Raw genomic sequence first — 18,317 nt, forward strand, 5'->3', positions numbered from 1 at the left:
CGCGACCAAAACAGACAATATTCTTCGTGTCATCCACGAAGCCCTCACTTCCGGATTCCCGATATATCTAGTTGGTTTAAACAGACTGACCACAGGTAAGATATTGTGAAGCTGACATTAATTTCAAGTCATTAGAAAGTGTTCTTAAAAAGCAGAATAACAAGAAATTTTGCAACCTGTCCAGAAAATACATGCAAATCTTTGGAACCAGGATAATACCATTGTTTGATGAAGCATTCTATGTTAACCCTCTTTTGATCTCCTTTTTAGTATGCTTCTACTGGTTTTTTTTTTTTACTAAATCAACAAATGAAACGACAGAATACCGATATTCCGTATCAATATTTATTAACAAAATCTGATTTTTAGCATGAATATCGGACAGTTTGTAGAGATATTTCATATCTATCGGTGATGATTGTCTAATATTTTATTTAATTAGACTTTTGCTCAATAGGGCTACACCAAATGTTGGTTAGGGCTAGGGCTACACCAAATGTTGGTTAGGGTTAGGGTTAGGGTTAGGGTTACACCAAATTTTGAAAAGACCTATTGTTTTGGTTCTGTTCTTCTCATTATAATTATTCTGAACTTGATTTTGTGACAACAACTGCTTCAAAATGGTAAGGGTGATGTCAATGACATTTTTATAATATTGTATGGCATAAGGTGTCAGGAAATATATCATTAAGAAGCAAAAGAATCCAAGATGGCCGCCATGACGTAACACCTACAAAAAGAGGTCATGTAGTTGTATTATTGTAGATAACGGCTAAGGCTAGGTTAAATATTCTTTAAGGCCAGAGGTCAAATAAAAAAGCTCGCTAAGGGGTCGAGTTTTCTATTTTTAAAAAATTGCCATTTGTCAACATTGTTGACAAATTCTTTCACACAACGATGTGGTATGTCATTCTGATGATTTTGATGTCTAACGTTTTTCGGTAACGTTTGCTGTTAACGCAGTACGCCATTTTGAATATTTCTTTTGATCCTTTGGGTATCCCGACAACTCACATTTTAAACTTCTTCTCAAATTCCACTAGTGGGATTCAGCATAAACTTTGACAAAATAACTATGAGATGGTACTGAATAAATCTTGTTGTCATGGAGTCGGTCCAAAATCCGATATGGCCGCCAGGACGTCATGTATTAAAAAGTTTTAAATGGTCATAAATAAAAAAAAAGTATTCATTTTAAAGAGGTCATGTAATTGTATTATTGCTTGATAATGTCTGGGGCTAACTTTTTGTTCTACAAGATTTAAGGTTAAGGTTAAGAATAAAATGGCATAAGTATTTACACACTTCCGATTTACTGACTATAACTGAACATGTTTAACTCTGTCAGCATTATGTCACCAAACAGGTCATAAGATGTCCTTCTTATAAATTGAAAGAACTTTTGCTCAGCACCCAACAAATATTACCAAACAATTCCATAAAACAGATTTGTTTCTGTCCAGATATTCTATCTAGTCAACATTACAGCACTAATAATTTATTCAAAGGTTGGGGTTAGAATTAACAGCCACTTTTATATTGTTATTCTATTGTTCCATTCCATGCATTGTTCAGTTTTTTGACCACAGAAAACCTCCCACAGGAGTTTTTGTATAAAGTTGTTCAAACTTGCAGTAACTATGTTAGTGAAAATAACTAAAATTATTATTTGTTAAGTTACAACACAGACAAGCTGAAATTCTACATCTTGTTATTATTCCATTGTCCAGCTATCCAATCTAGTTAAAATTAAAAGGTACTCTCCTCTGTATAAATTGTCATTATAACATAAAATCAACAAACTTCATTAATAGCATTTTATTCATAAGATTCAAATTAAAACTATATAACAAAATAACAACTTTCTTGAATTGACATTGATAATAAATTTAATGTAAGAAAATCACGTATTTCAAATTCACAGCCTGATATAAGCGATATCCGTCATTAGGCGTCCTGGTACAGTGGGTTTTCTATCGATGCTCCTCCATCCATGGACATTCTCTACAATATCAAAATGTTTGATTACATGAAATTATCCACATTATAGTAATATAACAACACCAGCTTCCACCTCAATAACTGTGTTACATAAATAATGATACCTCAAATTCAGCATTAGAATATGGCCAGGCGCCATACTTTTGGGGCTGAAGTGATCAAGCCTTACTAACTACAATTTTACAGAAATATTTATACCTATACAAGGTTATGTTAAACTTCACAATGCCTAATAAATTTGAAGACAATTTTTTTATGTTTTATACTCAGTGCAGCAGATTTTATTAGAATTACTGAATCTATCACATACATGTGATAAATGAATGCCTTTGACTGTAAATAATACATACCTGTGTTCCATATTTTCCTCCGAAGGTATTATCATTAAAAGATGGCTCTACATCGTTCATTGAAAACTGGAAAGATAGAAATCATTACGTTTGAATGAAAGCAAAACCAAGTAACTGTTAACCGAACTTAGAATTAAGGTTGATGTTTAAAGTAATTTATTTTGTCATAGGCCTTGTAAATGGGAGAACTGTTTAGTTCCTTTGACACCAGGAATATGATGTACCAATTATGACCCGTGAAATGTGAGTGTAGATGTGAACAGTGATGAGAGGATAACTCAACCATAAATTATCCTTTGGTCCTACTTACGTCATTCATGTCATTGGACGATTCCTCATAGATCTGATTCACTATGCCAGGCAGTGCCATTCTGTTGAATATCAAATTTCACATTATACAGCAACACTAAATTGACATCTTGTATTAAATTTTCCCCACAATTAAGCAACAACATTACAGTTTATAATTGTTTTACAAGTGATACGATATATTTTACAATTCATTCATTATGGTTTATAACTGTTTTACTAGTGAAACGATATATTTCATTGATACATATGATTCTGTTCACAATAAACTGTTAAGTGTGAGATAACTGTTGAAATATGGACAACCATATGAGTTGTGATACCTTGCATTACGCCTCTTTCTGAAAAAGTAGGCCCCTAAGACTGCTGCCACCACTACTAGTACTGCCGCTGTAACTCCCAGTCCAATACCAACTTTACCTGTAAACACAAATATTTCAGTTAGTGAGAAATTTTACTCATTCTTCATAAAGTCACCAATCTATACCACACTACGGGTTTAATGTTGTATTAATTACCACAGAAATAATTATTTGGTGATGCATATTGTTTTGTGTTCAGTAACTCACAAACAGCAGGGAAAATATCACTGAATGCTTGAATCAGTTAGGTATTAACAGGGTTAGGGCTAACCCTAATGAACCTACTGTTATCCTGGTCATATGTTTATCTTGGTAATCATTCACTCGTATTTTACGGTTGATTAACGGTCTTGTAAACAGGCTTCAAATATTTATATACTTATTACCCGTTAACATATCATATTCAATTTGCCTTTGGTTAAATAGCTTTGTCTTCTAACTAATGGAAGTGAAAGATTTTATCTTATCTGCTTGAATAGGTTTATGCATTATATATTAGCTAATGAAAGGGAGGACACAGCATAGCAAGGTGATAATATTTCTTCTTGTCAATCGGAAAGTGCTACTCTTAAGAAACTCAACACAAGCAAACACCATTATAAAGGTTAAAGGGGGTAGAGTGGTCGGGGTTGTTTTTAATCCATATTTCAGTCATTCATTCATTCATGCTTAATAAAACAAAACAAGCAAAACAAGATAACTGATTTAACAATGTGGGAACCCTAAATTAAAGGCTTATGAAGAAAGTCTGGTAATAATCACAATACAGTTTCATTTCAGCAAACTAGCTTTCATTTTCTAATAGTTTGTTTAATGACATGTACATTGTCAAGATGAGCTAAGCACATGTTTGGGATCCTGTCTCTGAGAAAGGGCAATAGCGAAGGATGTACCGAGTTAATTAACTTACTTGATGATTTGCTGTTAGACCTGTTCTGTGTATGAGATGTACCGAGTTAATTAACTTACTGGATGATTTGCTGTTAGACCGGTTGTGTGTACGAGATGTACCGAGTTAATTAACTTACTGGATGATTTGCTGTTAGACCTGTTCTGTGTATGAGATGTACCGAGTTAATTAACTTACTGGATGATTTGCTTTTAGACCGGTTGTGTGTATGAGATGTACCGAGTTAATTAACTTACTGGATGATTTGCTGTTAGACCGGTTGTGTGTATGAGATGTACCGAGTTAATTAACTTACTGGATGATTTGCTGTAAGACCGGTTCTGTGTTGAGATGTACCGAGTTAATTAACTTACTGGATGATTTGCTGTTAGACCGGTTCTGTGTATGAGATGTACCGAGTTAATTAACTTACTTAAAGATTTGCTGTTAGACCGGTTCTGTGTATGAGATGTACCGAGTTAATTAACTTAGTGGATGATTTGCTGTTAGACCGGTTGTGTGTATGAGATGTACCGAGTTAATTAACTTACTGGATGATTTGCTGTTAGACCGGTTGTGTGTATGAGATGTACCGAGTTAATTAACTTACTGGATGATTTGCTGTTAGACCGGTTGTGTGTATGAGATGTACCGAGTTAATTAACTTACTGGATGATTTGCAGTTAGACCGGTTGTGTGTATGAGATGTACCGAGTTAATTAACTTACTGGATGATTTGCTGTTAGACCGGTTGTGTGTATGAGATGTACCGAGTTAATTAACTTACTGGATGATTTGCTGTTAGACCGGTTGTGTGTATGAGATGTACCGAGTTAATTAACTTACTGGATGATTTGCTGTTAGACCGGTTGTGTGTATGAGATGTACCGAGTTAATTTACTTACTGGATGATTTGCTGTTAGACCGGTTCTGTGTATGAGATGTACCGAGTTAATTAACTTACTGGATGATTTGCTGTTAGACCGGTTCTGTGTATGAGATGTACTGAGTTAATTAACTTACTGGATGATTTGCTGTTAGACCGGTTCTGTGTATGAGATGTACCGAGTTAATTAACTTACTGGATGATTTGCTGTTAGACCAGTTCTGTGTATGAGATGTACCGAGTTAATTAACTTACTGGATGATTTGCTGTTAGACCGGTTCTGTGTATGAGATGCTGTGGATCCCTTGCTGACATATTGACATCTGTCACCGTAGAAATTACCAGTACAGCTGTAAACAGATCGAACAGAGATGCTTAACTAGTATTGTCATCAAGTACAAATACCGCAGATAGCGTAGCTTATCATGTAACTGTTTTAAAAACAAGAGTTACACATAATTTTATGTGTTGCCTATTCCTCATTGTCAGTATAGATGTTCAAGCAAAATTCACTAAAACAACCCAAAAACCTCATATAATAGTCTGGAAGCACCCTTTATACATTACAGATGGGCAAATATTGATGCAATGCAAAGTAAATATAAAATTTTGCAAAATCACTAATTCTCAAAATTAACCTCAATCCGTCAAGTTTTACCCCAAAAATCACTCTTTCTGAAAAATGGCTTGAAAAATATCCAATATATGATAATAAGTTATTCCAATTTTGCTATTAACTAATCTGTAAACGAATTAGAGAAGCAATAAAGATTTCATATCAATTTTGCAAAATCTAAAGATTTTAACCCAAAAATATATCGAAACAATATAAATCATGTAATCTGCAGGGAGTGTTGAGATGACCAAACTACATTTAAACTACATTCCAACCAGTTTGGATGAAAAACAATGACACTTTTTGAGGAACTGAGCCTATAACATAAATCACCAGATTCCCAACATCCCTTATTTCCATGGGGTCTCTGGATCATAAATTCTGGATGATATTTGTAAATCAAGGTTGTGTTGAGATGGCCACCATATGATCTAACTATATACCAAGTTTGATTAAAGTTAAACTTATCCTTTTCGAGAAACAGATCTAAACACAAGATTTATAAAAAAAAAAAATGGTTCCATTATATTTGTCATCATCAAAAATTCCGTCTATACCAATTCTCAAATCAACCAATTTCTCAATTTCAACCAATGAAAAGTCTCAATATGAACAGTAAAATAGTTCTATGTATATAAACAGTAAAATGGATCAATGTAAATATAAATACTGAAATGGATTAACTTAATGAACATTAAAATATCAATATATCAAATGGATTAAACTTAATGAACAGTAAAATGGATTAAATTTAATGAACAATAAAATGGTTCAATGTATATAAACAGTAAAATTGTTCAATGTATATAAACAGTAAAATGGTTCAATGTATATAAACAGTAAAATGGTTCAATGTATATGAACAGTAAAATGGTTCAATGTATATGAACAGTAAACACTGTTTACCTGCATCCTGGTACTTTGGTTTTTGCAGCATTACAAACTCCATTATTTTGGCAAAAATTGGGTGGGCAAGCTGAAATTAACATATACATATATATTTCACAATTGCTTTTTATTGCTAAAATCAAATTTTGAAGACAGTCTTTATTCAAAGCACAATATATGCCTGTTTGATCTTAAAAGCTCTGAACAAGATTTCAATCAATATAAGAGCTGTTTTAGAGCAGTACAATTCATCTATCGATGACATATTTCATGTGAATAGCAATTAATATGAACTTTCAAAGTCCTCTGCCTTCTGTAAACACCAGTAAATGTATTCTGTGTAAACCAGTGTTGGCTTTGTTCTGGTCCAGTTTGTAGTGTTGGCTAATTTAATATTAACAGGAGCCTCAACATGAATATATAACGCCAAAGAACAAGAGATTAACGTTAATTAAAACAAGAATAGTGTCTGGGTGTACCTTCCTGTTCCACAGATTCATCAGTCGTTAATTAAAACAAGAATAGTGTCTGGGTGTACCTACCTGTTCTACAGATACTCTCATCAGTCGTTAATTAAAACAAGAATAGTGTCTGGGTGTACCTACCTGTTCAACAGATACTCTCATCAGTCGTTAATTAAAACAAGAATAGTGTCTGGGTGTACCTACCTGTTCAACAGATACTCTCATCAGTCGTTAATTAAAACAAGAATAGTGTCTGGGTGTACCTACCTGTTCAACAGATACTCTCATCAGTCGTTAATTAAAACAAGAATAGTGTCTGGGTGTACCTACCTGTTCTACAGATTCATCAGTCGCTAATTAAAACAAGAATAGTGTCTGGGTGTACCTACCTGTTCTACAGATTCATCAGTCGTTAATTAAAACAAGAATAGTGTCTGGGTGTACCTACCTGTTCAACAGATACTCTCATCAGTCGTTAATTAAAACAAGAATAGTGTCTGGGTGTAACTACCTGTTCAACAGATACTCTCATCAGTCGTTAATTAAAACAAGAATAGTGTCTGGGTGTACCTACCTGTTCTACAGATACTCTCATCAGTCGTTAATTAAAACAAGAATAGTGTCTGGGTGTAACTACCTGTTCAACAGATACTCTCATCAGTCGTTAATTAAAACAAGAATAGTGTCTGGGTGTACCTACCTGTTCTACAGATACTCTCATCAGTCGTTAATTAAAACAAGAATAGTGTCTGGGTGTACCTACCTGTTCCACAGATTCATCAGTCGTTAATTAAAACAAGAATAGTGTCTGGGTGTACCTACCTGTTCTACAGATTCATCAGTCGTTAATTAAAACAAGAATAGTGTCTGGGTGTACCTACCTGTTCTACAGATTCATCAGTCGCTAATTAAAACAAGAATAGTGTCTGGGTGTACCTACCTGTTCCACAGATACTCTCATCAGTCGTTAATTAAAACAAGAATAGTGTCTGGGTGTACCTACCTGTTCAACAGATACTCTCATCAGTCGTTAATTAAAACAAGAATAGTGTCTGGGTGTACCTACCTGTTCTACAGATTCATCAGTCGCTAATTAAAACAAGAATAGTGTCTGGGTGTACCTACCTGTTCAACAGATACTCTCATCAGTCGTTAATTAAAACAAGAATAGTGTCTGGGTGTACCTACCTGTTCCACAGATAATCTCATCAGTCGTTAATTAAAACAAGAATAGTGTCTGGGTGTACCTACCTGTTCCACAGATACTCTCATCAGTCGCTAATTAAAACAAGAATAGTGTCTGGGTGTACCTACCTGTTCAACAGATACTCTCATCAGTCGTTAATTAAAACAAGAATAGTGTCTGGGTGTACCTACCTGTTCAACAGATACTCTCATCAGTCGTTAATTAAAACAAGAATAGTGTCTGGGTGTACCTACCTGTTCCACAGATAATCTCATCAGTCGTTAATTAAAACAAGAATAGTGTCTGGGTGTACCTACCTGTTCAACAGATACTCTCATCAGTCGCTAATTAAAACAAGAATAGTGTCTGGGTGTACCTACCTGTTCCACAGATACTCTCATCAGTCGCTAATTAAAACAAGAATAGTGTCTGGGTGTACCTACCTGTTCCACAGATTCATCAGTCGTTAATTAAAACAAGAATAGTGTCTGGGTGTACCTACCTGTTCCACAGATACTCTCATCAGTCGTTAATTAAAACAAGAATAGTGTCTGGGTGTAACTACCTGTTCAACAGATACTCTCATCAGTCGCTAATTAAAACAAGAATAGTGTCTGGGTGTACCTACCTGTTCCACAGATACTCTCATCAGTCGTTAATTAAAACAAGAATAGTGTCTGGGTGTACCTACCTGTTCTACAGATTCATCAGTCGTTAATTAAAACAAGAATAGTGTCTGGGTGTACCTACCTGTTCCACAGATACTCTCATCAGTCGTTAATTAAAACAAGAATAGTGTCTGGGTGTAACTACCTGTTCAACAGATACTCTCATCAGTCGCTAATTAAAACAAGAATAGTGTCTGGGTGTACCTACCTGTTCCACAGATACTCTCATCAGTCGTTAATTAAAACAAGAATAGTGTCTGGGTGTACCTACCTGTTCCACAGATACTCTCATCAGTCGCTAATTAAAACAAGAATAGTGTCTGGGTGTACCTACCTGTTCCACAGATTCATCAGTCGCTAATTAAAACAAGAATAGTGTCTGGGTGTACCTACCTGTTCAACAGATACTCTCATCAGTCGTTAATTAAAACAAGAATAGTGTCTGGGTGTACCTACCTGTTCAACAGATACTCTCATCAGTCGTTAATTAAAACAAGAATAGTGTCTGGGTGTACCTACCTGTTCTACAGATACTCTCATCAGTCGTTAATTAAAACAAGAATAGAGGCTGGGTGTAACTACCTGTTCCACAGATACTCTCATCAGTCGCTAATTAAAACAAGAATAGTGTCTGGGTGTACCTACCTGTTCAACAGATACTCTCATCAGTCGTTAATTAAAACAAGAATAGTGTCTGGGTGTACCTACCTGTTCTACAGATACTCTCATCAGTCGTTAATTAAAACAAGAATAGTGTCTGGGTGTACCTACCTGTTCAACAGATACTCTCATCAGTCGTTAATTAAAACAAGAATAGTGTCTGGGTGTACCTACCTGTTCCACAGATACTCTCATCAGTCGCTAATTAAAACAAGAATAGTGTCTGGGTGTACCTACCTGTTCTACAGATACTCTCATCAGTCGTTAATTAAAACAAGAATAGTGTCTGGGTGTACCTACCTGTTCTACAGATTCATCAGTCGTTAATTAAAACAAGAATAGTGTCTGGGTGTACCTACCTGTTCTACAGATTCATCAGTCGTTAATTAAAACAAGAATAGTGTCTGGGTGTACCTACCTGTTCTACAGATTCATCAGTCGTTAATTAAAACAAGAATAGTGTCTGGGTGTACCTACCTGTTCAACAGATACTCTCATCAGTCGCTAATTAAAACAAGAATAGTGTCTGGGTGTACCTACCTGTTCAACAGATACTCTCATCAGTCGTTAATTAAAACAAGAATAGTGTCTGGGTGTACCTACCTGTTCTACAGATTCATCAGTCGTTAATTAAAACAAGAATAGTGTCTGGGTGTACCTACCTGTTCAACAGATACTCTCATCAGTCGCTAATTAAAACAAGAATAGTGTCTGGGTGTACCTACCTGTTCAACAGATACTCTCATCAGTCGTTAATTAAAACAAGAATAGTGTCTGGGTGTACCTACCTGTTCCACAGATTCATCAGTCGCTAATTAAAACAAGAATAGTGTCTGGGTGTACCTACCTGTTCTACAGATACTCTCATCAGTCGCTAATTAAAACAAGAATAGTGTCTGGGTGTACCTACCTGTTCCACAGATTCATCAGTCGCTAATTAAAACAAGAATAGTGTCTGGGTGTACCTACCTGTTCAACAGATACTCTCATCAGTCGTTAATTAAAACAAGAATAGTGTCTGGGTGTACCTACCTGTTCAACAGATACTCTCATCAGTCGCTAATTAAAACAAGAATAGTGTCTGGGTGAACCTACCTGTTCCACAGATTCATCAGTCGCTAATTAAAACAAGAATAGTGTCTGGGTGTACCTACCTGTTCTACAGATACTCTCATCAGTCGCTAATTAAAACAAGAATAGTGTCTGGGTGAACCTACCTGTTCCACAGATTCATCAGTCGTTAATTAAAACAAGAATAGTGTCTGGGTGTACCTACCTGTTCCACAGATACTCTCATCAGTCGTTAATTAAAACAAGAATAGTGTCTGGGTGTACCTACCTGTTCCACAGATAATCTCATCAGTCGCTAATTAAAACAAGAATAGTGTCTGGGTGTACCTACCTGTTCCACAGATTCATCAGTCGTTAATTAAAACAAGAATAGTGTCTGGGTGTACCTACCTGTTCAACAGATACTCTCATCAGTCGTTAATTAAAACAAGATTAGTGTCTGGGTGTACCTACCTGTTCAACAGATACTCTCATCAGTCGTTAATTAAAACAAGAATAGAGGCTGGGTGTAACTACCTGTTCCACAGATTCATCAGTCGCTAATTAAAACAAGAATAGTGTCTGGGTGTACCTACCTGTTCAACAGATACTCTCATCAGTCGTTAATTAAAACAAGAATAGTGTCTGGGTGTACCTACCTGTTCAACAGATACTCTCATCAGTCGTTAATTAAAACAAGAATAGTGTCTGGGTGTACCTACCTGTTCCACAGATTCATCAGTCGTTAATTAAAACAAGAATAGTGTCTGGGTGTACCTACCTGTTCCACAGATACTCTCATCAGTCGTTAATTAAAACAAGAATAGTGTCTGGGTGTACCTACCTGTTCAACAGATACTCTCATCAGTCGTTAATTAAAACAAGAATAGTGTCTGGGTGTACCTACCTGTTCTACAGATTCATCAGTCGCTAATTAAAACAAGAATAGTGTCTGGGTGTACCTACCTGTTCCACAGATACTCTCATCAGTCGTTAATTAAAACAAGAATAGTGTCTGGGTGTACCTACCTGTTCCACAGATTCATCAGTCGTTAATTAAAACAAGAATAGTGTCTGGGTGTACCTACCTGTTCCACAGATACTCTCATCAGTCGCTAATTAAAACAAGAATAGTGTCTGGGTGTACCTACCTGTTCAACAGATACTCTCATCAGTCGTTAATTAAAACAAGAATAGTGTCTGGGTGTAACTACCTGTTCAACAGATACTCTCATCAGTCGTTAATTAAAACAAGAATAGAGGCTGGGTGTACCTACCTGTTCAACAGATACTCTCATCAGTCGTTAATTAAAACAAGAATAGTGTCTGGGTGTACCTACCTGTTCTACAGATTCATCAGTCGCTAATTAAAACAAGAATAGTGTCTGGGTGTACCTACCTGTTCTACAGATACTCTCATCAGTCGTTAATTAAAACAAGAATAGTGTCTGGGTGTACCTACCTGTTCCACAGATACTCTCATCAGTCGTTAATTAAAACAAGAATAGTGTCTGGGTGTACCTACCTGTTCTACAGATTCATCAGTCGCTAATTAAAACAAGAATAGTGTCTGGGTGTACCTACCTGTTCCACAGATTCATCAGTCGCTAATTAAAACAAGAATAGTGTCTGGGTGTACCTACCTGTTCAACAGATACTCTCATCAGTCGTTAATTAAAACAAGAATAGTGTCTGGGTGTACCTACCTGTTCCACAGATTCATCAGTCGTTAATTAAAACAAGAATAGTGTCTGGGTGTACCTACCTGTTCCACAGATACTCTCATCAGTCATGTCACCACAGTCATCGATAGAGTCACAACGTGTACTGTTGATGCACTGGCGTTGTTTCAGACAGTAATAATAGCCCTTATGGCATGTCACTGCAAGAATACAATATTTTCTTCAATTTCATGGAGCGGTTTTGATTTTCATACAATAACTGTCACTTTCTTCCATCGAAGGCTATAGTTCAAAAATCTGAAAGACACAGGTTTTATGACTAGCCACTACTCCCTTATTGCCTCAAAAGCATCTTAATATTGTCATGGCCTCCCAACAGGAAAATAAACCATGAGGACAAACCGATTTAATCCCACCCACCTATTCAGCCAGACTACGACACTATGCCAAAATACATCACATCATAGATAAGCAAATATAATTCAATGTTGGGATATGTTTGAATGAGTAGACATAAATTTGGGCTTAAAATTTTAATGTTGGTAAATATCCTGTTCTGATGAGTACTTACAACAGCCTATTTCGTCGGAGGCATCAGAACAGTCTGCAACACCATCACAGAAGTACAGTTTGTTGATACACTTGCCATCATTGCATGATTTCTGCGTGTCTGTACAGGAACTGGTGATGGGTGGATGTGTACTGGGTTTGTGTGTAGAGGAAGGCAAGGTTTTGGGGGCCGGCGTCGGAGTTGTCACTATGGGGCCCGCATGTTTGGGAGTGCTTCCTGATGGAGCTGGGCTTGTAGGACAAAAGGATGGCTCATCTGACCTGTCAGGGCAGTCAACAACACCATCACAGCGCCATGAATTTGGGTAGCACTGATGGACAGGAGCACACATGAAGGAGTTGACATCACATGCAGGTCCAGTGGGTATTACACCAGCTTCTGTTGATATTAAAGCTCAATTAAGTATCTTAAAGGGGTTTCTGATGGTCAGAACATGTAACAATACTAAAGAGGACATTGACACCTACAAATTTATTATCAAGCATAATATTAGTAGCAGTACGCTTGTAAAACATATGTAAGCCAAAACACCCACTTTGAAGGAAATGGATCTATAAACACAGAAAATTGCCAGGAGAAAAGAAAGCCATATTTGTTAAAGCATCACAAATTCTGCCAAACTTTCTAACAGAAGCCTTCAACCTAGATTAACAAAAGATCCTAGCCAACAATGTTAAGGTAGGGTATAATGGTGTTGATACACAGTTAAATGGCCTTAACGGTTACGATAGATACCCTCCTTAATGGTGTTGATACACTGTATATGGACCCTAATGGTTACCATAGATACCCTCCTTAATGGTATTGATACACTGTATACGGACCCTAATGGTTACCATAGATACCCTCCTTAATAGTATTGATACACTGTATACGGACCCTAATGGTTACCATAGATACCCTCCTTAATGGTGTTGATACACTGTATAATGCGCTTAACAGTTACTATAGATACCCTCCTTAATGGTATCGATACACTGTATACTGCCCTTAACAGTTACCATAGATACCCTCCTTAATGGTGTTGATACACTGTATACGGACCCTAATGGTTACCATAGATACCCTCCTTAATGGTGTTGATACACTGTATACTGCCCTTAACAGTTACCATAGATACCCTCCTTAATGGTGTTGATACACTGTATATGGACCCTAATGGTTACCATAGATACCCTCCTTAATGGTGTTGATACACTGTATACGGACCCTAATGGTTACCATAGATACCCTCCTTAATAGTGTTGATACACTGTATACAGACCCTAATGGTTACCATAGATACCCTCCTTAATGAAAGCCTATTTTTATCGTTAATAGTAACTTACTTCCTGTAGAACATTCTGGTGTGAAGGATACATCGTCTAGTAAAACTTGAGACTGGGGTTCGTCTCCACGAGTTGCCTCAAATATCACTGAGAAGTTTTTGCCACTGCCAAGTAACACATTGGCATTTTTCCATTGGTTACCTTGACTACCAGTCATGGACCAGAACAGCTGGTTATTCTGTTCATTAGCATTCTGTATGAAAAGCTGTAATAAACAGAACAATTACACCTGAGTTAGGATTTTGTTCTTGAATCATTTTCAAATTCTGGCCCATATCAGAGTATTATTTACAGCATATCTTAGTAAATTCAGCCCTTAAATTTCGTCAACAAAATAAAGATTATTGTAGTAAGACGTACCCTGAGTGAGCCGAGGTTTGTAGGGCCGTACATATAGTACCAGAAGCGTACATAACACAAACCACGACTGGCTGGGAATAATGGTGTTTGTAGGCGTGCTGTGTCACCTGGTCTCATTGTCACACTGTCCATTACCATGAACTTGCCATTGGCTGTATTACGATGGTCAATGTTAGTGCCAATGTCATGTGCAGAAACAGTAGGTCCCTGCAGCCAATCAGAGTCATCATCTTGTAGCTGAGTCCACAAACATGATGTAATGGGGCTTGGCTGGTCAAAGTTACAGTCTCCTGAATTTGTACCTATTTATACAAATGTTTCAGATTCATATAAGTTTTTTCTAAAATTTGAAGGTCATATTTTCATATATTAACAAACTTTCAGATAAAAATATGTACAAATATATAGTTATTAACTGCATACAATACAACACTTATCTTCATGAGAGTCATAAACAATGAAATGATCGACATACGACAGTTATCCTCATCAGAGCCATCAACAATAAAATGATCCACATATGACAGTTATCCTCATCGGTCATCAACAATAAAATGATGTACATACAACAGTTATCCTCATCAGAGCCATCAACAATAAAATGATCCACATACGACAATTATTCTCATCAGTCATAAACAATGAAATGATCCACATACAGTTATCCTCATCAGTCATAAACAATGAAATGATCGACATACGACAGTTAACCTCATCAGAGCCATCAACAATAAAATGATCCACATATGACAGTTATCCTCATCGGTCATCAACAATAAAATGATGTACATACAACAGTTATCCTCATCAGAGCCATCAACAATAAAATGATCCACATACGACAGTTATCCTCATCAGAGCCATCAACAATAAAATGATCCACATACAACAGTTATCCTCATCAGTCATAAACAATAAAATGATGTACATACGACAGTTATCCTCATCAGAGCCATCAGTACAGTCAGTGTGTTCATCACAGCGATATCGTCGTTGTACACATTGTGTTCCACTATGACACCGGAACTGATTATCTGGACAGGTCTTCACTTCCACAGCTGGAAAGAGAACAATGTACTTGGAAAAAAGAACACTAAGAAACAATTGTATTTATTATGAACAAAGACAGGAAGTCACAAGTTGTACCTAAACCACACACAATTATATAAGTCCCCCACAGATTGTGAAATTATATGCACAGTAGAGTCTAGTCAGGACACTTTTTTGATGCAGGTCAAAATTTAATAAGTAGGTCAGAGGTACCCACTTTAGCTACATGACTCACTGCCACATTTAAATTGACGAATATCACTCTGGTTGAGGCTTTCTAGAGGGGTCATAATGTGAGAGGAAAAATACAACAAACATCATTATTTTATGCTATTTCTCTACATCTCATATCTTATCAGGGTAATGAGCACAGGCCATATCACATTTCATATTCAATCATGGAATCAAATTCTGGTCACCCCATACCTAAAGAGAATAAAACACTGATAACCATGGTATCTTCTGTGCAAGCCTAGCAACCAAAGGTACAATGAAATGCTATCTTTTTGATTCCAAGCATTTTTAAATGTACTTACTGGGTTGACAGTTGTTAAAGGTGATGTCGTCAATGGCAATATCACCAAGGTAACCATTACCACGAACACCTTTGATCATGATGACAAACTTGTGATAGCTGGTCAATGGTACAGTAGCCAACTTCCAACTAGGGCCCTGATCCCCAGATTTAGTCCAAAGGGTCTGTATTGGGCCCACACTGAGTTTCACTAATACATTCAGTGACCCGATATCTCGTCCTTTCATGTTATACCAGAAAGTCATGTTACAAGCTGGTCCAGATTCATAGTACTCAGAACTCTCCAAAATGGTCTTGTCACCAGGGTGAGATGGTGTAGAACTCTCCAGATACAGGTAATGACCTTCAAGAGGTAATTGATAAATACAGGTAATGACCTTCAACAGGTAATCAATAAATACAGATAATGACCTTCAACAGGTTTTTATTTCATACATCTTCATGTAATAATCAAACAGGAAGCGACCTTCAATGGAAAATGTATTTGCAGACAGTGTTTAGTGGAAAACTGATTAAGAACATGACTTGTATACAATATAATGGTGTTTAGAATAAGAAATGTACCTGATGATTTATTGGTGGTATGATCATTAAGTGGTCCAGTCAGTTTGCTGGGTGTTTGTCCAGTCTGTAGATGCCAGTCAGCATTGTCCTGCTCTGAATTTTTCCAGCCACACAAAGCAGATCCTGTCTCAAAGGTACACCCAGTACCTATAAGAAAGAAATATCAGGAAGATTCAGACACAGGAAATGACCACCTTACTTAGATATACACTCTTATATCAAAACAGTCAGACACAGGAAGTGGACAGCTCACTCTGGTATATAACTACTACACAACTGTCAGACACAGGACGTGGACAGTTCACTCTGATATATATACTAGTACACAACAGTCAGACACAGGAAGTGGACAGTCCACTTCAGGTATATAACTAGTACTACAACAGTCAGACACTAGGAAGTGGACAGTCCACTCAGGTATATAACTAGTACACAACAGTCAGACACAGGAAGTAGACAGCTCACTCTGATATATATATAGTACACAACAGTCAGACACAGGAAGTAGACAGTTCACTCTGATATATATATAGTACACAATAGTCAGACACAGGAAGTAGACAGTTCACTCTGGTATATATATAGTACACAACTGTCAGACACAGGAAGTAGACAGCTCACTCTGATATATATATAGTACACAACAGTCAGACACAGGAAGTAGACAGCTCACTCTGATATATATATAGTACACAACTGTCAGACACAGGAAGTGGACAGTTCACTCAGGTATATAACTAGTATACAACAGTCAGACACAGGAAGTAGACAGCTCACTCTGATATATATAGTACACAACAGTCAGACACAGGAAGTGGACAGTTCACTCAGGTATATAACTAGTATACAACAGTCAGACACAGGAAGTGGACAGCTCACTCAGGTATATAACTAGTACACAACAGTCAGACACAGGAAGTGGACAGTCCACTCAGGTATATAACTAGTACACAACAGTCAGACACAGGAAGTAGACAGCTCACTCTGATATATAACTAGTACACAACAGTCAGACACAGGAAGTAGGACAGTTCACTCTGGTATATAACTACTACACAACAGTCAGACACAGGAAGTGGACAGCTTCACTCATGGTATATAACTAGTATACAACAGTCAGACACAGGAAGTGGACAGCTTCACTCAGGTATATAACTAGTACACAACAGTCAGACACAGGAAGTGGACAGCTTCACTCTAGATATATAACTCTTACCAAAACAGTCAGACACAGGAAGTGGACAGCTTACTCTAGGTATATACACTCTTACCAAACAGTCAGACACAGGAAGTGGACAGCTCACTTCTGGTATATAACTACTACACAACAGTCAGACACAGGAAGTGGACAGCTTCACTCAGGTATATAACTAGTACACAACAGTCAGACACAGGAAGTGGACAGTTCACTCTGGTATATAACTACTACACAACAGTCAGACACAGGAAGTGGACAGTTTACTCTGATATATAACTAGTACACAACAGTCAGACACAGGACGTGGACAGTTCACTCTGGTATATAACTAGTATACAACAGTCAGACACAGGACGTGGACAGTTCACTCAGGTATATAACTACTACACAACAGTCAGACACAGGAAGTAGACAGTTCACTCAGGTATATAACTAGTACAAAACAGTCAGACACAGGAAGTGGACAGCTCACTTTGGTATATAACTAGTATACAACAGTCAGACACAGGAAGTGGACAGTTCACTCAGGTATATAACTACTACACAACAGTCAGACACAGGAAGTGGACAGTTCACTCAGGTATATAACTAGTACACAACAGTCAGACACAGGAAGTGGACAGTTCACTCTGGTATATAACTAGTACACAACAGTCAGACACAGGAAGTGGACAGTTCACTCAGGTATATAACTAGTACA

General features: G+C 37.0%; 1 protein-coding gene and 1 long non-coding RNA gene across 3 annotated transcripts in view; both read right to left on the reverse strand.

Annotated features, from left to right (window-relative positions):
* Positions 1 to 1,802: 1,802 nt before the first annotated feature.
* Positions 1,803 to 18,317, reverse strand: part of LOC117335849 (MAM and LDL-receptor class A domain-containing protein 2-like) — a 42,665-nt gene continuing 26,150 nt past the window's right edge. The window contains 13 exon segments of the mRNA XM_033896094.1: positions 1,803 to 2,004; positions 2,352 to 2,417; positions 2,662 to 2,722; positions 2,984 to 3,080; positions 5,053 to 5,147; positions 6,320 to 6,389; positions 12,095 to 12,211; positions 12,583 to 12,960; positions 13,911 to 14,115; positions 14,271 to 14,572; positions 15,203 to 15,328; positions 15,857 to 16,198; positions 16,420 to 16,566. Coding sequence (XP_033751985.1) covers positions 1,948 to 2,004; positions 2,352 to 2,417; positions 2,662 to 2,722; positions 2,984 to 3,080; positions 5,053 to 5,147; positions 6,320 to 6,389; positions 12,095 to 12,211; positions 12,583 to 12,960; positions 13,911 to 14,115; positions 14,271 to 14,572; positions 15,203 to 15,328; positions 15,857 to 16,198; positions 16,420 to 16,566 — 2,063 coding nt within the window. The 3' untranslated portion in view covers positions 1,803 to 1,947.
* Positions 6,688 to 8,164, reverse strand: LOC117336865. Of its 2 annotated transcripts, none has more exons than XR_004534691.1 (4): positions 8,143 to 8,164; positions 7,706 to 7,831; positions 7,403 to 7,528; positions 6,688 to 7,095 (listed from the first exon to the last, which is right to left on the reverse strand). It is a non-coding gene; the product is annotated as an uncharacterized LOC117336865 (long non-coding RNA). The 2 variants fall into 2 exon arrangements; XR_004534692.1 differs by having other exon boundaries at positions 6,688 to 7,154.

This window comes from Pecten maximus, chromosome 10 (genome assembly GCF_902652985.1).
Source record: "Pecten maximus chromosome 10, xPecMax1.1, whole genome shotgun sequence".
NCBI classification, from domain to species: Eukaryota; Metazoa; Mollusca; class Bivalvia; order Pectinida; family Pectinidae; genus Pecten; species Pecten maximus.